This window comes from Talpa europaea, assembly GCF_964194135.1.
Source record: "Talpa europaea genome assembly, chromosome: 14".
NCBI lineage: Eukaryota > Metazoa > Chordata > Mammalia > Eulipotyphla > Talpidae > Talpa > Talpa europaea.
Genome location: NC_140082.1, coordinates 68479367 through 68501662, shown reverse-complemented (window position 1 = coordinate 68501662; position 22296 = coordinate 68479367). Strand labels below are relative to the sequence as shown.

The 22296-nt window shown below is 35.0% G+C and overlaps 1 protein-coding gene across 13 annotated transcripts in view; it reads right to left on the bottom strand.

Annotated features, from left to right (window-relative positions):
- Positions 1-9318: 9318 nt before the first annotated feature.
- The window catches only part of RGS7 (regulator of G protein signaling 7), a gene marked incomplete at both ends in the record, with an annotated part of 489391 nt that continues 476413 nt past the window's right edge, over positions 9319-22296 (bottom strand). For 6 of the 13 annotated variants that reach the window (XM_084253315.1, XM_084253309.1, XM_084253318.1 and 3 more), the window contains 2 exons: positions 9319-9369; positions 19929-20018. In XM_084253315.1, coding sequence (XP_084109441.1) covers positions 9319-9369; positions 19929-20018 — 141 coding nt within the window. Of the gene's footprint in view, positions 9370-17892; positions 17968-18626; positions 18681-19928; positions 20019-22296 lie in introns of those variants that run through there. The other 7 variants (XM_084253314.1, XM_084253320.1, XM_084253310.1 and 4 more) reach the window with 3 other exon arrangements.

The following is a 22296-nucleotide window of genomic DNA, read 5'->3' as shown; positions in this document are numbered from 1 at the left end:
TTGTGTATGGTGTGAGGTAGTAGTCAAGCTTCATTCTTTTGCATGTAGTGACCCAGTTTTCCCAGCACCATTTATTGAACAAACTTTCCTTGTTCCAATGCATAGTCTTGGCTCCTTTGTCAAAGATTAGTTGACCATAAATCTGTGGGTTTATTTCTGGATTTTCTATTCGATTCCATTGGTCTGTGTGTCTGTTCTTGTTCCAATACCATGCAGTTTTGATGATTATGGCTTTGTAGTATAGTTTGAAGTCTGGGAGTTTGATGCCTCCATTCCCTTCTCTTTTTTTCAGGAGAGCTTTGGCTATTCAAGGTTTTTGGTGATTCCATATGAATTTCATCAATAATTGTTCTATTTCTTTGAAGAATGTCATTGAGATTTTTATTGGAATAGCTTTGAATCTGTATATTGCTTTTGGTAGGATGGCCATTTTGATAATGTTCATTCTTCCAATCTGTGAGCAGGGGATGTCTTTCCATTTCTTTGTGTCTTCTTCTATTTCTTTTACCAGTGTTTTATAGTTCTCTTTGTATAGGTCCTTTACCTCTTTTGTTAGATTTATTCCCAAGTATTTGATTTTTTTTGTTTCGATAATAAAAATGATTTTTTTTATTTCTTCTTCTTCAGATTTATTGTTCGTGCATAGGAAGGCTGCTGATTTTTGCGTGTTGATTTTGTATCCTGCCGCTTTACTGAACTGATTGATGAGTTGAATTAGTGTTTCTGTGGAGTTTTTGGGGTTCTCTACGTATATTATCATATCATCTGCAAATAGTGATAGTTTGACTTCTTCTTTTCCTATTTGGATTCCTTGGATGTCTTTCTCTTGTCTTATTGCTCTGGCTAGGACTTCCAGTATTATATTGAAAAGCAGTGGTGAGAGTGGACATCCTTGTCTTGTTCCAGATCTTAATGGAAATGCTTTCAGCTTTTCGCCATTGAGAATTATACTGGCTGTTGGCTTGTCATAGATGGCCTTTATGATGTTGAGGTACGTTCCTTTTATACCAAGAATTTCAAGGGCTTTTATCATGAATGGGTGTTGCACTTTGTCGAAAGCTTTCTTGGCATCTATTGATATTATCATATGGTTTTTATATTTCTTTTTGTTGATGTGTTGGATAACGTTGATTGATTTTCAGATGTTGAACCATCCTTGTGTCTGTAGTGGTTACATTTTTGCTCTTTCATATATATACATGTTCTACTCACCCTCTACCAAACCACCCATGCAAATTCCCTATGCGTCCCACCCCCACAACCTCCTTCTCCCTCCTCCTCTTCCCTCTAATAACCATTATAGTCTTGCACTAATTTCAAGGTTTATTCCCACTGCATTTTGCCTATGTATATTTCACATGAGTGAAAACAGCTGACATTTTTCACTTTTTTACTTATTTCATGTAACATATTCACAGAGATATCCATCCATTTGGTCCAAAATGCCACTATTTAATCTTTATCACAACTGTGAAAGTATATGTTCTACAATGTCTTTATTCATATTTCTCTTTCAGAGGGCACTTACTTTGGTTCCATGATGTGGCAATTGTGGATACTGCTGCTATGCATATAGGTAGAGATACATCTGTTTTTTATTAGAATTTTCACATTTTTTGATAAATACCTACTTGTGGTATTACTGGATCATATGGAATTTTCATTTTTATTTTATTGATAATTTTCAGTTTTCTGTAGAGGATGCACTATCTTGCATTCCCAGCAGGAGTGGATGAGAGTTCCTTTTTCACCACAAACTTGCCAACATTTTTTATATAGACCAGTCTCATGTTTTCTTATAATAAGAGATGTTGAATATTTTTTCATATGTCTGTATACAGATCATTTGTATGTCTTTAGATAAAGGGCTATTTAGGTCCTTTACTTGTTTTGATTAGGTTTTTCAGTTGTTGTTGAACTGTATAAGAACTTTATAAATTTTGGAGATTAGCTCCTTGTCAGATGTGTGATGTGCAAACATTTTTTGCCATTCTGTGGGTTGCCTTTAGGTTTATGTGATGGTTTCTTTTGAGATACAAAAGCTTTTTAGTTTGATGTAACCCCATCATTGATTTCTTCAATGACCCAGTATTTGTTCAGAAGCGTTCTGTTAAGTCTCCACAATTTTGTATTTATAGCAGGATGATTTTTATGTTTAAATTCTAAATTTGTAATTTTGTGTTCTAGAAGATGTTTGATATAATTTCTACATTTTGTACATTTTCTGAGACATATTTGTGTCCTAGAATGTGATCTATTCATGAGAATGTTCATATGCACAGAAACAAACTGGAATTTTATTTTGAGATGGTAAGTTCTATAAATGTCCAATAAATCCATCTGTTCTAGCATTTCATTTAAGGCCTTTATCTTTGTTAAATTTCTCTCTGGATGATCTGTTCCTTCATGTCAGTGGTGTAATAAGGTCTCTGACCGTGATTGCATTTTTCTTGATATGTTGTTTTACTTCTGATAATAGTTGCTTTATGTAACTAGGTGTTTTGTATTAGGTACATAAATATTAATTACAGTACTTCTTGGTCAATTGCTCCCTTGATCATTATATATGGTCCATCTTTGGATTGTTTATCTTTTTTAGTTATAAGTCTATTTTATCTGGTATGAGAAGAGCATTTCCCACTTTTTGAATTGTTGGCAGGTATAACCTTGCTCCAACCTTTTATTTTTAGCTTGTTTTTGGCTTTAAATGTGTATCTTATAAACAAAGTATTAATGTCTAGAACTTTTCACTCATATTGTTAGTCTATCCCTTTTATTGGTGAATTCAGACCATTCATGTTTAGTGTGATTATTGATATCAACTGTTTATTAACAGTCATGTTATTTTATATTTCTGTTGTTTTTTTTTTTCCATTTGTTCCTCTCTGCTCTTTCCAGATAACTTTCCTTAGAGTTCCTATCCTTCTTTGTTTCTCTCTCTGTGAGTCTTTATTCTGGATTTTTGGCTAGTGGTTACTATGGGAGTTTTACTTAAATTCCTCTGTTAAGTGATTTATGAGCTGGTGTCTGTTCTCCAACACTTAACTATACTAGGTCTGTCCTTTTCTTCTTCCCTTTGGTGTCCTGTCATTAACTCAGTAATTATGCTTTTAGTGTTTTATTGCCATTGCAATTTTGTTCCAGACTTTTCTGTTTCATTTATTTTTTTCTTTTTATATAGAACTTTCTTCAACATTTTTGAAGGGCAGTTCTGATAGTAGTAAATTGTTAGCTTCTGTGTGTCTGAGAAAACCCTTATTACAATTGAATCATAATTTTGCAATAGATAGAATTATTGGTTGGTTGCACTTTTTCAGAATTGTGAATACTGGGGTCCTCTCTGGTGGCCTAGAGCTTAAGTGTCAGCACTATCCCCTCGAAGGTATGAGTTTGATCCCCAGCCAGGCAGCTAACTCACATGACACAGCAGACCTCTCCTATCTCGCCTGCTGCTCTGATTAGCAGTGTATATCAGTAGAGCCACATGTTCTGCTCCCTACTCTATTTCTGGTGAGTCTTCTTACCACCCCCACACCTCTGCCCTGCACCCCAATTCTCTTATGCATAAATAAATAAATCTTTTTTTAAAAAAAAGGTTTTTTTTTTTTAATAGAATTGTGAATACTTTCTTCCATTCTCTTTTTGCCTACATAATGTCTGGGCTGAAGTCTGAAGAAAGCCTTATTTAGGAGTCTTTGTGAGTTATAATTTTTCCTCGCTTCCTGAACTTTTTTCTTTATCTTTTATTTTTAGTAGTTTGGCACAGATGTATCAAGTCATAGCTCCTTTTGCATTTAAATATGTGGGTGCTCTTTCAGCTCCCTAGACATTCATATTTAATTCATTCTATAGGCTTAGGACATTTCCACTTATTTTTTCTTTGAATTTGGTTTCTGATCCCATTTCTTTCTCTTCATCCAATTTTGGGATCCCAATTATTCTTATGTTTCCTCTTCTAATTGACTCTGAGGTTTCCTGTGAGTGTTTTTTTTTTTTTATTTATCCTTTTTATTTATACTCTTTTTCTAAATAGGCTACTTGTTCATTTGAGTCTTCTACTTTTGAAATTCTTTCTTCTGCCAACTTAATTCTCTTTAAAACACTATCTAAATTTGTCTGCATTTCATTTGAATTTCTTTATTTCTGATATCTTTAGGTTTTCAATCTTTTTGGTAAAGGATTCTCTTTGTTCCTGGATCTCCTTTCTATGATCTTGCACCTGACTATCTGCTGCCTTTGACTGATCATCCAGTAGCTTATTTGGCATTTTAATTGTTTTCTTTTTTTTTTTTTGTCTTCTCTGATAGGTTCTCTAGCTCTGCATCCTATATATTTGTTGAAGGACTTCTACTCTCATTTTGTTTTTCCATCTTCTATTCAGAATTTCCTTGCTCCCTAGGCATTTATTTTGTCTTTTGCCTCTTAGTTTAGGTGAGTCTGGTGTTTTAATACTCCATCCCAGTTTTAGGATTGAAATTGGTCACCTCTACCTCTGTTTCCCAAGAGTCTGAATTTTGGGCTTTCGTTGTCTTAAATTCTCACTGGACCTCCTTGCTGTTCTTTTCTGCTGCAGGTCGTAACCTGTGAAGCTGAGACTCCCTTTGCAGGAAATCAACCTCTTAAATGCCAGACTTACACTCCCAGACCAAGAGTGCTTGCCAGGCAGGTGGAGAGATGCCTGAGTGTGGCAGGTTGGAATGTGCTGTTTTATCATTATGGCTACCCACAGTGGCCATTACCACCCCACCTTTACCTTTGCTGCCACTCTGTGGGCCTGTAATATCTGCACACCTTTGTTTAATTTCTTAAGGGATTCATGAGTTATTTCATAAATACTTCTCTCTGCTCTTGGACTTTGGACTCTGGCTGTCTCAGCCTGGCATCTCTTTGATGCCTTCTAGGAGATGTGCAAGGAGAGTGACTTTGGTGTCTATGGTGTGTAAAAGGGTTTCAATTCCCCAATGTTGGCATACAGAATTCCTTATGGCATAGGTCAGGTCTGTGCCCATTTGTGTGTCAGCAATGTTTCTCCAGGGAATTTCACAATGTTCTGGGTTGTCCCATCATGGTGTGGGTGTTTGACCAAACAGCCTGTTCTCCAGCTGGTATATCAATTGGCTCTCCTTCCCTTCTTCTCACTCTTGTCCCTTAGAGGTTACCAACCTAGAATGAGATCTCTGTGGGAATTACCTGGAACTCTATAGATGGGATGGAACATCTAGATCTTTTTTTAATTTGCTTTTAAGGGAGAGGTAATACCAACCTCTCTATTCAACAGTGTTGTGTGATGACTGTCTCTTGATTTCAATTAATGTTTTCATATTGCATGGCATACTGAATAGATATACAAGCAATTTTGTCAATATTTATCCTCTATATTTTTTCCAAATATTTAGGCTACATTTTTTTAAGATCTATTGTTCTAGTCTCTCCTATATAAATTCTACTAAAATATACTTTTAGCTTTGAGAATTTTTAAGAGGGAATGTACAATAATTATCTGTATTTTAATTGCCAGGATATTTGAATTTATTTATTTCTCATCACTTTTTGCTTTACATTTATTAATCATCTTGTTTCATTTTACCCTTTTTATTTACTATTGTGTAGGTCTAGTTTTCTGTTTCATCATTTCTCATGAGTTTAAGAAATTTTATTTTCCATTTCCATATTTATATTCTATATTGAATACATAGTAAATAAAAATTTAAGATGTACTTTATAGATACAGAAAACTAATCTGTACTTAAATCTTCACAAATTCAACAAAGGTGTTGAAATATTTTAGTTTCTTCTACTCTCTCCTACCTGCTAACTTCCAAATGTATTTCCCAACTTACAATTAATCATATTTAATTTTGTAATTTTTTATAAACTACACACATATATATTTACTAATTACTTACCTTTAAGTCTTCTTTCCACATATGAATTTTAAGCTTTTTTTTTTTTTTTTCATTTTTCCCCCGTTTCCCCCCTGGGTCTATCAGTGAAAATCTCAGGTCAGAGGTACAGGGTGGGGTGAGCAAGAGGATTCACCAGAGACAGAGTGGGGAGAAGAACAGGCAGACTGAATGAAATACACTGCTGAGAGAAGCAGTGGGCAAGATAGGAGAGGTATGCTGCGCCATGTGTGTAGCTCCCTGGCCAGCTGGGGATCGAACTCACACTGCAGAGGCTGCAGACAGCTTTATAGTGCTGGATTGAACTTGTGCTGCAGAGGCTGCTTGAAAAAAAAAACAAAAAACACAAAGCTTCATAGTTCTGTGCCTTAACCCCTTGCACCACCAGGGAGGCCCAAGAATAAATAATTTTTACAATGTGAGCACCACCACTGGTGGATAAATATTTTTTTTTAAGATAGGAAAGTTTAAAAAACATTTTTATTCTTTAGAAACTGGATATATCTTTATGGTTTAATAATCAAATTATCCTGATATGGAGTGCAAGAGAGTTACCATACTTATTTGAGTTAGCTTAAAGGAACTCCAAAATTTTCCATGTGCATTTCCTGAAATGCTACTGTTTTGTATCTGAGTCTTTCTAAACCATAGTAAATGGAGTCATTAGCTATGTAAAACTTCTATAAACAGAGAAATTGACTAACAGTGTTACTAGGAACTTCTGATTTGAGATTACTAAGTAGAGGGCTTCTCTGTCCTCAATTGACATTCTTACAAGTTTATATTTTTATGAATTCATGATTTGAAGTTGTCAGTAAGGATGAGCTTCTAAGGACCAACAGGTTTTTTTTTTTAATATTTATTTATTTATTTCTACAAGCACTGGGTACAGTCAGAAGCGCAGGAGGGTGAGAGAATTCACCAGAGCCAGAGTGGGGAGCAGAACAGGCAGACCAAAGAAATACACTGCTTAGGGGAACAGCAGGTGCAACAGGAGAGGTCTGCATGCCATGTGGGACCCTCGCTGGTGGCCCAGGATCGAACCAGCACTGCAGAGGCTGCGGGCAGCTTTGCAGTCCAGTGCTCAACCGCTGCGCCACCAGGGTAGGCCCAGGACCAACAGGTTTTGATAGAAATCCTCCAATCATATTGGTGTCAGGTGTTGTGGGGAAAATCAGGGTGCTGGCCAAAAGTGCAGGGATGAAAGAATTCACCAGACACAAGTAGAGAACCAAATAGATGGATTTATTGAAATACACTACAAAGGAGCAGAGTACAAGTTGGAAGATATCTGTGTAGGAAGACTTTCGAGGGTCTCTTTTATACTCTGCTTTTGTGGGCTTTCTTACTGGGGCACCAGTTTGCTCCCATGATCTGTTGAGATGTCTGGTCTTAGGCACTGGACTTTCATACAGAATGTGCCCTGGCTCTGCTTCTACATTGCTGGAACAGGTCTATATTTTCTGGTCATGATGGTCAGTCTTATGACAGAGTACCCAAGACATTCTTACCTGTTCTTGCTGGGCAAGAAGTGGGGGCTTATTAAATGATACCCTGACATAGGCATATTGTTTATTCAGTTTCTTCTAATAAGGTCACTGCTTTATTTCAAATATCAAATAAAAATATTTCAGCTTATATCTAGGGTTTCAATCTAATTTCAAGGTTAGCTGCCAAAGTTTGTCCTGCATTATGTGTTTTTAAGGGAGAATGTCTATAAACTTAGATTTGCATTTTATATATTATTTTTAAAAAATCACATGGGTATATAATTAGTTAAAGTAGTCAATGTTCAGATTTCTGTCTATATACAATTTCTTCCCACTGCTGCTCTTCCACCTTATGGCAGTTCTATAAACCAGTAAAATATTCCACTATTAATTTCTCACTAATCAGAAACATTTTCAGAATTTAAACTTGCCTATAGTAATTAATAATCATTAATAACTAGATTATTTAAAGAAATAACCAGAGTCTGAAATGGATGGTAAAGGTTGTGGGTAAGGTCCATCTTCTGCTAGTGGTCTTTTATGTCACTGATATAATCCTTAAAGGCAGTGAGATTTCTTACTGGGGGTTCATGGATGAGTTTTGTGGGTTTTCTGTTAATTTCTCAAAATTCACTACTAATGTTGCCTATTTGAGAGTATGTATGTTTTTTTCACTTTTTACCAAAAAATATATAGTGCAGTATAGTGGGTAATTATAGTATAACAGATTTTGGAGTTAGACTGCGTGGATTTATATCTCAATTCACCAGCTGACTGTGTGACTTGAAACCAGAATTTATACTAGTTATAACCTCTCTCTACTTCAATGGTCTCAAAATTGCAAAAATATAATACAGTGGCAGGCACTTAATATGTATTCACTAAATGTTAATAATAATTGCCATCATGTTTTCAAAGGATTGTGTACCCACCAAAATATAAAGAGGCTCTGACCTAGGTCACTTTTGGACTTATGCTTTAAAATTGGGAGATCACATTTAAACCCACTTTCAGTAGAAATACCAATTAGGTAAACATAAAGATGTATATTCACAATGAGTCAGAATGGCCTCTGAAAAAGTGAAAGGCCAATTTGTATTGTTCGTCCATGGGAGAAAAATTATCTAACTTGGTCTGGATCAGCCATCAGATTAAACACTTCCAATGAGCTCCTGGCTGCCTGGCTTGATACCTTGGAATAAACTTATAGGAAGATAGGCTACATTCCAACTTTGCATTTGAAGAAGCTTCTTTTTCAATTAGCATGGAAGTCAAAGGTTGCAAACACAATCATATTCTGCTTCCTTTAATGAAAGATAAAACAACAATATAAACATACACAAATTTACAGAGAAGGATCAACTTTAATACATTTGGAGTAAAAGGTGTTTCTTATTTAAATATGGTATAAAAATAAATGCGAGAAACTTTAACCAAGAATATACAGACAACAGATAATGACATAAACTTGTTTCTGGCTGTGAATATACTTGTAAGAAGAAACTTTCTGCACAAATTTTTTGTCTAATAAATGTGAAGCCATATTTGTACTTATTGATATATACTTTTTTTTTCTTACAATTCTTCCAGCTTATGACTGACTGTATTTTCAATGAACAGTATCTCTAGCAGAAGCTTTAAGAGAAATAGAAAGGGGGGATATGATTTACTTCACTTGAACTTATTAAAAAGGAAAAGATACAAATTCAGCTTAATACAAAGTAGAAGTAAGCAGACAACATTTTGAAATGGAGGCATCAGATGATGAGTTTCTTGGAGATGGTATTGTCTCTTAATATGCACAAAGAAAGAACAGTTCAGGTCCTTTGCTCATGCAACATCTAATGTCCTCTGTTCCAGGTAATAACAAAGAGCAACAAAGTATATGCAAAAACTCCAGTCAACTTCCATGCTACAAGATCCTTTTAATAAGACTGAACAAGGCTTGTTAACCGCTTCGATGTGAGAGATTTCCCCTGAGAGAAAAATATAAAACAAAGGGGAAAAAAGAAAAGCAATATGGTCAATGAAAATCTTCTAACTAGTAACATCTATTGCTGCTATTTTGTGTGTGTGTGTGTGTGTGTGTGTGTGTGTGTGTGTGTGATTTTTCCAAATGGAACACTTTGGATATAACTTAGTTTGACTTTTATGACCAACACACTTCCCCACCCACCACCAACACATCAAACAGAAGGACTTTCATTTCCTCCACCTTCCTACCCTTCCCACCCAATTCCTCCCCAGTGCGAACAGACTGATGGGTTCAAGCACAAATTGACAAGTCATAAAACATGTTCATAAAGTTTCCATTGAAGTTTAGCAATGAAGCAACATTTAAGTTTGCAACTGTTTATAAAGATATTGCAATGAATCTCCTGTAAGCTACTCTGAATAATAGCAATGTGAATATATTTTTATCAATTTCTGAAATTAGTGCTTCATCTATAAATATTTAAATATGTAGAAGGTATGATTTAATTAAATAAAACATATTTTTGAGTGTGTGATTTTTGGAAGCTAGAGATTGAGTCTGTCCACTATATATATATTAATGGAGAAAATGGTGCTAATTACACATCTAAAGTTGCTTACTTCAAACTGTCAATATCCCCGTCTCCACCTGATTTCCTCCAACCCCATAAAAATTCTATATATTCTGATTCTACATGGTGTGTTAATTCCTTGAGTACATATTCATTTTTGGAACTCTTGAAAGTCAACTTTGTCCATTAACTACAAATATTCTAAGATCAATAAGAAATTGAAAATTCTTGATCAGAATAGCAGGTTGTCAATAGGTCATTTTTGTTTCATCTCTCATTTTATATACTTTTCCATCAAAATAGGTATTACACATTGAATTTATGCTTCTCAGAGGATAACAAAATAAAGGAAAATTTAAAATGTTGATGAATTGTATGAGTTAATGATTATTTGAACATCAGCTTCTTATTCAGATATGTAGTATACAAATAGTTTCTCCTCTTCAGTAGGTTGTCTTTTTGTTTTAGTAATTGTTTTTTTCACTGTGCAGATGATTTTTAGTTTTATGTTGTCCTAATTTGCTTATATTCTTTTTTTGTTTGTTTCTCTTGCTGTTGGAGATCAAGTCACCAAAAAAAAAAAAAAAAATTAAAGTCTATGTCATGGAGTATTTTGTTGATGTTTTCTTCTGCATTTTTAATGGTGTTTTATCCATTTTGAGTTATTTTTGTGTAGGGTATGAAAGACTGGTTTGGTTTAGTTTCATTCTTTTGCATCTGGCTGTCCAGTCTTCCTAACACCATTTTTTTTTCATTTTTTTGAAGACACTCTCCTCTACAATGTGTACTCTTGTCTCCTTTGTCATAAATTCACTAACCATTTAAATGTGGATTTATTCCTGGATCCTCAACTTTATTTTTTTATATAGATTTATTTATTTATACAAAAACTGGGGTACAGGCCTGAAGTGTGGGAGGGTGAGAGGATTCATCAGAGACAGAGCTGGGAGCAGAACAGGCAGATGGACTGAAAACACTGCTAAGGGGAGAAGCAGGCAAGACAGGGGAGGTCTGCCGTGCCATGTGGGTATCTCCCTGGCTGGCTGGAAATCGAACCCACACTGCAGAAGCTGTGGACAGATTCACAGTGCTGCACTCAACCCACTGTGCTCAACCTGCTGTGCCACCAGGGAGGCTCTGGACCCTCAACTTTAATTCATTAGGTCTGTGTGTCTGTTTTTGTTCTAGTATCATACTGTTTTTATTACTGTTTGTTGTATGGTCTGAGGTCTAGGACTTTTCTTTTTTTGTGAGAATTGCTTTGGCAACCTTGGTGTCTTTTGTGGTTTCATATGAATTTCACTAATATTCTATTCCTTTGAAGAATGACTCTGAAATTTGGATAAAGCTTGCATGTAATCTATATATTTTTTAAGTAAGATGTTATTTTTGCAATGTTAATTCTTGCAATGTATGAGCAGGGGATATTTTTCCATTTTTTGTGTCTTCTATTTTCTTTAACAATGCCTTGTAGAATTCATTGTTTTGATCCTTAACTTCCTGTATTACATTTACTCTTAGGTATCTAATTCTTTTTGATGCAAATGTAATGGATTCTTTTCTTGATTTCTTCCTCTTTTAGCTAATTGTGTACACAGAGGAACACAACTTACTTTTGCATATTTATTTTATAACCTACCACTTTGCTAAACTGATTTACTGTTTCAATTAGTTTTTTTTTTTAGAAAAGTCATTAGTATTTTCTATCTATATTGTCATGTGTTCTGCAAATAACTCATACAACTCAACATAATAGCAAAATAAGCCATTTTTTAAAAAAAAAAATGGGCAAAAGAGCTAAATAAGCATTTGTTCCAATAAGACATATAGATGGTCTACGGGCACAAGAAAATGTCAATCATTATCATGAGAGAAATGCAAATCAAAACCACCATAAGATAACACCTCACACCCATGAGAATGATCTATATCAAAAAAACCAAAACAGCCAGTGCTGGTGAGGATGTAGAGGGGGGAAAAATACAAAGCTCTTGTATAGTGTTGGTGGGAATCTAGACTGGTCTACCTTCTTTGGAAAAAAGTTTTGAGTTTTCTCAAAATATTAAAAAAAATGGATCTTCCATATGATTCAGCAATTTTAATACTACCTATTCATACACACAATGCAAAAACAAGAATTTGAAGGGACATGTGTGCCACTGTGCTCATTGAAGACCTGATTATATTAGTCAAACTTATATATTTATAGAAGCAATCTCAGTGCCCAAATGACACATGAATGGATTAGGTAGATATGTAATATATACACAATGAGATAATAGTCAGCTGTAAAAAATATAAATCATTGCCAATTTAGACAACAGGGATGGATATAGGGGATTACACAAAGTGAAATGGATCAGGAGGCAGGCAGATACCTGCTGGTTTCATTTATATGTGAAATATAGTATAACACAAAAAAGGGTTAGTGTAAAGTCAAACCAGTAAGAAATCTTAGAAATATAACTATAATTGATATCCTCACAAGGGATGAGAGACAGAGGACTATCATGGAGGCCTTTAAGTGTCTTAGTGGTGGGTGTGGTGTGATGGCATGGACCTGAAAGTTTGAAGCTATATTTCTAAATCATATGCAAATTGTAAACCAATGTTACTTCAAGAAAATATAGAATATATTTTGATATAAAAAATTGGATCCTTGTAAAACTGCAAAATACTATGTAATATTTTAATATTAATTACAATTATCCTTTCCAGTACTTGAACAAGTTTATTGGTGTCAGTAACCAACAGAAGTTCCATTGGTATTGGGAAAAGCTAACAAAACATGCTTTACTCTCATGAAACAAAATAGTGATGCCATTTTTATAAGCCAGGTTATAAAAATAATTATATACTGGAACATTTAAACAAATTTCTTCAAACAGACACAAATTGAAACTAGACTCAGATTCTCGAGGAAGTTATTATCAGTGGCTGCATTTATTTATCTTCTACCAATTGGAAGAATATCAAGCATGGGGAGAGAAAAATATTGAGAAAATAAATTTGAGCCAACTCTCTAATTGTTTGAATCTGGAAAAGCAACTTACCTTTCCTAACCATTTAATTTTCTCACCTATAAAAAGGGTAAAATAATTAGTGTATTAATACCTAATTATGGTATCCAATTTAATTAAATGAGACAATATACAGAAACTAGTGTAGGATCTGGTACATGGCAAGTCTTCAATGATTGTAAGTTCTTAATTATCATCTAACTTACCTCAGTTCCTTTCACACTCTAAATATGTGTTTACCTATTTCAAAATCTTTTTCATTCCTTTTCTTTCCTTTTCTTTTTAATCAATCTTGAAGTTTCCCTGTATCTATCAGAGCAACCTGCACATAGGTCTCTTTTAAAATATTTATTTAAATTCCAATTTCCTCTACTATGTCTATCTAATTCTAATAAAATCACTCATTCTTTATCTTTTGTCAAAATTATTTTATTGATTCTATAAATGTATTACATAAAATTCACTATGCTAAGTATGTAGGATGTCTAACACAAATGCTGACCTTAAAAGTAATAATAATATGGAATAAAACTAAACCAAGGGAAATTAATAAAGAAATGAGGATAGAAAGTTAATGGGAACTATAAATAAAAGCTATCATAAGATTTAATAATGTGTAGTATAAGCAATCCAATTAATAAATGGGCAGCAGAAGAGGAAAACTCTCTATTGGTGGGAATGTAAATTTGCATAGTGATTATGGAAAGTGGGTTGAATCTACCTCAAGAGACTAAAAATGGAAATAACATACAATACAGCAATCCTACTCATGGATATCTATTCAAAGACTGTGAAGTCATCAATGCAAAATATTATATGTTCTATGTTTACTGCAGCATTATTTATAACAGTTAAGACATGGAAGCAGTCTAAATAGATGATTGGACCAAGAAGGGGCATATCTACATTATGCAATAGTATTAGTCAGCCATAAGGTAAGATGAATTGATTATTTTCAGCAAAAAGAATGTGGAATCTGAAGGAATTGTGTGTAGTAAACTAAGAATGATAAAAGCAAATACTTTGCATTTAAATAGCAGACATTTTTTGATAAAGTAAAAGATTTACAAAAACTAGTGTACTTAATAAACATGGTGGAGGAGTGAGAACTCAGTTCAAAAGGGAGTGGGAAGGTAGAAAGCACAAGAGGATAGAAGAGATGGTGGTGGAAAAACTGCCTATTCTTGTAGAAATATAAACTGCAATTGGAATAAATGCATCAGGAGCATTCTCTTTGATTCTTCTGATGATATTTTCATATAACTTTATTTAGAAACAACATTTCCATGTTTTGTTTATTTATTTATTTATTTATTACCCAAAGTTTTATTTTTTTAATTTTATTTTTATATTCCCCATACAATTGCAACCCCCTTATTTTGGCCCCAATAGGAGCTGGGGTACAGGCCAGAGGTGCGGGGGGGGGGGTGAGAGGGACAGAGTGGGGAACGGAACAGGTGGATTGACTGAAATACACTGCTGAGGGGAGTAGCAGGAGAGTCAGGAGAGGTCTGATGCGCCATGTTGGTAGCTCCCTGGCCAGCTGGGGATTGAACTAGCACTGCAGGGGCTGTGGACAGCCTTACAGTGTGGCGCTCAACCCTCTGCACCACCAGGGAGGCCCAACATTTCCATGTTTTTTGAACATTTCAAGATATGGCAGGTCTTGGATAGTCTTAAATTGAATCAAAAAGTAGTGTCTCTATAGAGGTGTTATTTGTTGCAGAATTTATGGGTCAAATACTGAAACATGGTGCTTATAACCTAGTGAACATGCAAGTTGTGTTTCCTGAATATGTGTTAAACTTGCAATGCACAGATAATTAATTATTGCTATCTAATAATTTTTAAATGGCTCATCTGTCCCCTTTTCAATAGATATATAAGCATTCACATATACCCAGAAGAATGGCTTTTTTAAAAATTCAGTAAGGTTGAGATAGTAGGATAATATATGTAAAATTACTCACACTCAGAGCCTTAATATCAATATATTTCATGAGTTTTTATTCACCATATTAAACCATATAACATTTATTGTACTTATGTAGTCTGTGCCTCATACTGTACTATTTTATAGGACAGCAGGATGGATGATTCCTCTTCTCTTATCAAGAACTGACTCTAGTAAGGAAAAGAGACTATCATTTGAAGATATATATATATATATATATATATAAAAGATTTATTTATTTATTTATGCAAGCACTGGGTACAGTCAGAAGCGCGGGAGGGTGAAAGAATTCACCAGAGCCAGAGCAGGGAGCAGAGCAGGCAGAAGGACCGAAGTACACTGCTGAGGGGAGCAGCGGGCGGCAGGAGAGGTCTGCGCGCCATGTGGGACCCTCCTCCAGTGGCCGGGGAGCAGCCAGGGATCGAACTGGCGCCGCAGAGGCTGCGGGCAGATTCACAACCCAGCGCTCAGCCGCTGCGCCACTGGGGAGGCCCCATTTGAAGATATAAATGTTTTAAATAAATAAAAAAAATTGCCACTGGAGAAATAAATAAGGGTTTTTTATGATGAAAGTCAAAAGGGAAGACTCTTAGAATGTCAAGAAAAAACAGTTTTGGAAAACTTTATTCTGATGCCATGCATGCAGAAACCTGGAAGGTGAGAAAGAACCAGGCATTAAAAAACAAACAAACAAACAAACAAAAAACAAAGGGCAAATTTTCCTACATGCCAGCCATAGGACTTAGAGAGGAAGAGCTTAGCAGTTTCTAGGACTGAGAGAAACATCAATGTGACTGGCGTATAGTGAGTGTATAAATGGTGGCAATAGAGATCACAACTGTAGACCGGGACCATATCAAACTTGATCTCACTGGGAATATTAAACAAAATAATAAGGGGCCTCCCTGCTGGCCTAGGGGTTAAGTCTCTAGCACTATCATCACTTCAGCCTGAGTTCAATTTCCAGGGAGCTAACTAACCCACATGGCTCAGCAGACCTCTCCTATTTCGCCTGCTGCTCCCCTCAGCAGTGTATTTCAGTATATGCGCCTATTCTGCTTCTCACTCTGTCTCTGGTGAATCCTCTCACCCCCACACCTCTGGCCTACACCCCAGTTCTATGCGTGAATAAATAAAAAATAAAAAATCTTTAAAAAAATGTGGGGCCTCTCTGGTGGTGCAAGGGGTTGGTTGAATGGCAGCACTATGAAGCAGCCACTGCAGCATGAGTTCAATCTTCCACAGGGAGGTGGCCCACAACATGCAGCAGACCTCTCTTCTCTCGCCCGCTGCTTCCCACTCTGTCTCTCGTGAATCCTCTCATCTCCTGCACCTCTGGCCTGTACCCCAGTTCTTCTATGCATAAATAAATAAACCTTTGAAAAAAAATAAGTTTATTAACATATTAAAGTCCACTAAGTAGGACTAATATTAGTGCACGTAGTCCACTAATATTTTTCCCAGTAGAGTTACTTTATAAATATTTATACACATTTGCTGATAAAATGATGTACTGTATATTAACTTTTAATTATGTATAGATATAACTTTCAGGATAGGAATTTACTTCTCATGACCAGTAAAACGGAAGAATCAGAGCATAGTTCCAGTTTCCTTGCTCAATTTCTTTAGAGTACTTCTGTAACAAAATATTCAATGGAAATTATTACTTTTGACTTTTTCTGTATGAAAAAGATTAACCCTAAACAGTTGAATTTAAAGGTTAGCTGGAATTTATTAACATATTACATGTGTATATGTGTGTTTATATGAATGTTACTTAATTTGTGTTTCTTCACTAGTTCCAGCCTTTTTCTGCTCTTTTTCTTAAAAGGATCATTGACCTTCTTGACCTAGTAAATTATTTAGCCAGTTAAATGTGAATTTCTCTTGGAATCCCCACATTTCCCACTGGCCTTCTCTTGCCTCCCTAATCCCAAGTAGAAGTAGTAGTAACTTTTCTCTATATGTCATAATATTTTGTTAATATTATTAGGTGCTTTAATAATTGAGACATTCTGTCTACATGTTCCCAAGATATAGCACAATTTTGGAATAAGTTGGCACTTAAGTATGAATTTTTGATTAAAATAGTAGATAGTTATTCCTACCTTTCCCTTATTTCCTATTGATCCTTTCTTAAAGTTTCAGAGTTTATCAGTGTGATGATATTTTAAGAGTTGAGGAAGCTGGTAAGATTTGGGAATGATATTGGAGGAAAGACATTTTCCCCCTTTTCATTTTCCTTAAGTTGTTTTATTATTTTCCATTATATAACAGAAATTCTAAATCCAATTTCTAAAACAATACAAGCACTATGTTGGAAAAGGGTGAACTTGAAACAATTCTTAAAAAAAAAATACAGGAGCACTGTGCAACAAACTATGATCTCTACAAAAATCTTTGAGCATTTCTTTAATATTATCTTTATCTTCCACTGGTCACTTATGAGGCACATTTTAAGAAAATTTTATATTTAAGATGAGAAATTCCATAGAGTCAGTAAAAATTCTGTGAGCTTTATAATGTGATTGATTTCTGGAGTCATTTATTTTCCAGTTCCTTAATTTGTGCAAACACATTGAGTGTTCAAAATATATACAGCTTTTTAAGGACCTTTAAATACTTTATTCACAGTCACAACTGGCAATTCAAAAGTAGAACTGATTAACATTTTCCACCACAATGATCCTTGAAAGAAACCGAAAACAAAAACATCTTTGTTGAATCCAGTTGCTTACAGTTCAACACAAAAAACTCCACTTTATTGGCCATCACAGCAAAAGCACAGCACCTACAGACAGACAGACAGACAGACACACACACACACACACACACACACACAGAGCAATAGCTACAGCAGCAGCAGCAGCAGCAGCAGCAGCAGCAGCAGCAGCAGCAGCAGCATGGAACTAACCACACAACTCAACAAACAGTGCAGACAAACTTGAGTATAAACCAAGATTTTTCTACCTCTTTTCATAACAGGTTAGTGCTGGCCCTCAGTGTTGGTGTACAGTTTTTATGGCATGGGAAAATAGGGATGTTTCTGCCCTATAAAAATAAATGTGTTGAAGGCTTTTTAGTTCGAGCTCACACAATGTTAGAAAGTCCCAAATTCACTGGCACAATAAAAAAAAAAAAATCCCACAAATGAATACATCAGCAAAACACATGGCAAGATATTAAGAAAATACTGGTAGGAAAACAACTGGTTTTGCAGATGATTTATGCAACACTTTCAAAACCTTGAAAAACAAAAATAAAAAGGCGTACTAGTGAGTTTGGTGGGAGATATCTTGTCACCAACCACCATTCATACCAAATCTTTTAATTCAACCTGCTCAATAGTCATTTTCTTTCTTCAGAGGTAGAAATTTTTTTAAGACTTAGGAAGAGCTTAGGGAAAGAGCATAGAAATGCATGCATTATCTGTAGTAAAGAAAAGGATACATGGAAAAAATAAAAAAAAATCTAATATATCATAATACACACTTCTTTACAAATATTAGTTCACCATAGGTAGTTTGTCACATCAACATCTTACCTACTCTAGGAAGGACAGAGAGATAAGTAGGAAACATGAATTTTGGAATATGAAAGAGGCAACACCTTTGCTGTATATCAGGTGATGCAAGGTGAGCAGTGGGGCTAGAAATTGGGAAAATTTCATCAGACTTAATGATTTTTAATTCCTAAAAAATAAAACTTACCACATTCTGTACAAATTTTTCAAAAGATGTTCTGCGATCCATTGAATGTTCCGACTTACATGTGTGGGAAGGGATGGGGCAAAGGGAAATAGGGAACATAAAAAAAGAAAGCAAGGAAAACAGAGTAGAAAAAGACAGAATGGTGAAATGATACAACACCAAATCCATGTTTTAAATCACAGGGCCAGAGAAGATCAGAGAGCCGCCAAAGAAAGCCTCATCACAGATCGTGGGTCTGTTTTCATTAGTACTTTCACTTTTATCACTAGCACTTTATTTTATCACAACAGAATGGTGTGACTTCAAGCAAAATAAAATCACACTAAAATGAAATAGATATTTGAAGATTGTATGTGGTAATTTGCAAGTCTAAATATCTGGAAATCTAGTAGTATATCTTTAAAATATCTCAGAATTTTTTTAATCAGGACTAGATAGCTGTTAATAACATCATTAGAGTATAGTTGTTCAAGAGAAAGGATGGAAATTTCATTCTATGTTGTCCAATATTTCAGAAGCCTTTAGCTGTGGACATTGAGCACTTGATATTTGACTAGAATTTTATGTATCTCATTTAATTAAAATTTAAACTGGGTCCTGAGTACTGGTTGCTGTACTCACAAAATTACAATTTTGTCCCAGAATTTCAAAAACCTATGGAATATGTTAACATTCTACCTCTTATATAGATTATATAGGGTGTCATTGACAATGAGGCTTCCATTATAACCATGAATTGAATAATGAGATCTACTGAGACTGTTCCAAAATGTGCTTGGCTATCATTTTAGGCATTTAAAATTCATCGTTGGAAACTAAATGATTCAAGATAAATGCCAAATGAAAACATTCAGAATCAAACATTACTACATTTTGGCAAATATCACTGAAAACAATTAGTCTATGTGGTACATTGGTCCAGGATATATTTCTAGCTCACTAGACTGATAATAAAATTTTCATGTTTTTGACCTATCATTTTTTAATGATATTGCATATTTCTTCTCTGCATTGTAATTTTTAATTTTTTAACTAGGTTTATAGAAGATTAACATGAAACATGAAGACAGTTTCTAAAAAACTTTAAGCATAAACATTTGCAGAAACAGACAAACAGAAAATAAGCAATCAACAAACAGAACATAAACAACTTAAAAGACCCTTATAAAATGCAAAGGTTTGGGGGAGGGTCTTGGAGTGCATTCACTTACCATTTATCCAATAATCTGGCCCAAGCAGAAGTAACTACCCCAAATAATTACAATGGAAAACTAGGTCAAAAAAGTCACAAAGAACCAATACCTTTTTCTTTGCCTGTAGAAGTTCCTGGTAGGCACTGGATCTTATAAACCGTGGATATGAATCACTTTTCATCAATTTGTAAATGTGCTCCTAAAAAGACATAATGGTTAAGGTACTGTTTATTATTTCTCAGGAAAAATAAAATAAACCATGTGGTTCAAAAATAAATCTAGAAAAGTTAAAAATGATAATGGCAATGTGAATATCTAATGTTTACTAAACAGATATATATATATATTTCCAAATTTATTATATTATTCTTAGATCAATGTTTAAGTTGGTTTGGGAGATAGGGAGATTGTAAATCAATTCCAATTCTTAAAAAAATGGAATTTGGTTAACAGTATATCATGAATTAATTTCAAATCAGGTTTATATAGGTCATTGAAACATATATACATCCTCTATCTTTGAAAGCAGTTAAATGTAGAGTTTTGAAAGTATCTTGTTCCAAACTCTTCTTGTTTGGAAAAAAATATACATTTTAAGAAATGACCTCAAGCAAATCAGGATTAATTTGGAGTTACTTAGAATCAACTTAAAGACATTCAGGATTAATCCTCAATATGTGGTCCAAGGTTCATCACCTATAGTATGATGCTTGTTGAACTGTATCAGAATTTATTGTTGAGAAAGTAAGGTAATGTCTTATCTTGGAGTTAAGTATTTTATAATTCAGCTCTTATATTGTTCAAGGTCTACAACATACAAACCTTAAACTCAGATCAATTTATTCATGTCTCTGAGTCTTAATTTTCAAATCTAGAAAACAGGGAGGATTTGAGGATTCAAGGAAAGATAGATGTTTATCAGAATACGGGGATGGGCTGTGTATACTAAGTTGTCAAATATAGTTGAGTATATGCAAGGTACTCTTGTAACTACTGACCTATATTAGTTATTTTAATCCTTAAAAAAGCTCAACCAGACTACTAACTATTATTATATCCATATTTAATATGAAGAAATTGAAGCACAAAGAAGTAAAGTAATTGCAAGAGGTCACTGAGCAGAGCTCAGGGTAGAATCCAGACAAATTGGCTCCATCACCTGCTTTCTTACCATGTGTCTCTTCTCAAACAATGGCAGGAATTTCTATTATATTTTAGAAGCTAGGGCTAAAAAGCCACCAAAAAAATGGAGTTAGGCCTCCCCGGTGGCACAGCTGTTGAGTGATGGGCTGCAAAGCTGCCCGCAGCCTCTGCAGCACCGTTTCAATCCCCGGCCACTAGCGAGGGTCCCACAAGGTGCACAGACCTCTCCTGCTGCACCCACTGCTCGCCTCAGCAGTGTACCTCGTCAGTCTGCCTGTTCCGCTCCCCACTCTGGCTCTGGTGAATTCTCTCAACGCCCTCCCACCCCCGCACTTCTGACTATACCCAGTGCTTGTATAAATTAATAAATAAATCTTTTTTTAATTAATAAATTTTATTTTTATATTCCCCATACAATTGCAATCCCCCCATTCTGACCCCAATCCCTCCCCTCCCGCCCCCCACCCCCCAAAAAGTGTCTCTGGTTCATAGTTTTTGTTGATTTTGATTTTCAGTTTCTTATAGTTATTCATTTTCCTGGTCCCTTATTTAAGTATTCTAGATTCCTGCTATGAGTGAGACCATCCGGTATTTTTCTTTTTCTTCTTGGCTTATTTCACTGAGCATGATCCCTTCCAGCGCCATCCATGTTGCTGCAAATTGCATGTGTTTATCTTTTTTGAATGCTGAGTAATATTCCATGGTATATATGTACCACATCTTCTTGATCCAGTCATCTATTTTTGGGCATTTGGGCTGTTTCCAAAGTCTTTTAAAAAAATGGAGTTCAAGATATGAGCTTAAGGAGGGGTGAAATATTCAATGGGAGATTATAAGTGCTTTGTTTGTGGGTGTGGTGTGGTAACATATCTGAAGAGGCACGAACCTATAATTCTAAATCACATGAAATGCTTAAATCGATTTTACCTAAATAAAAAGTGGTATAGTCAAAAAGAAATTAATGGGCCTCCTGGTAGGCATAGGGTTAAATCTCATTGCTATTACCACAGAGGTCTGAGTTCAATCCCCAGCCAGGGAGCAAACCCATATGTTGTATCAGACCTCTCCTGTCCCACCTGCTGCTCCACTCAGCAATGCATGTCAGTAGATCTGCCTGTTCTGCTCCCCACTCTGTCTCTGATGAATCCTTTCACCCCTGCACATCTGGCTTGCACCCCAGTTGTTCTATGTAGAAATAAATAAATGAATCTTTAAAATATGTAAATTTAAAAATAACAGCAAAATCAAATGCAAATCAAACAATAAAATGGTACAAAATTATGAACTTAATTGAAAGAGAATCCTAGGATCAGGTGGTAATGTTTTCTATAGAA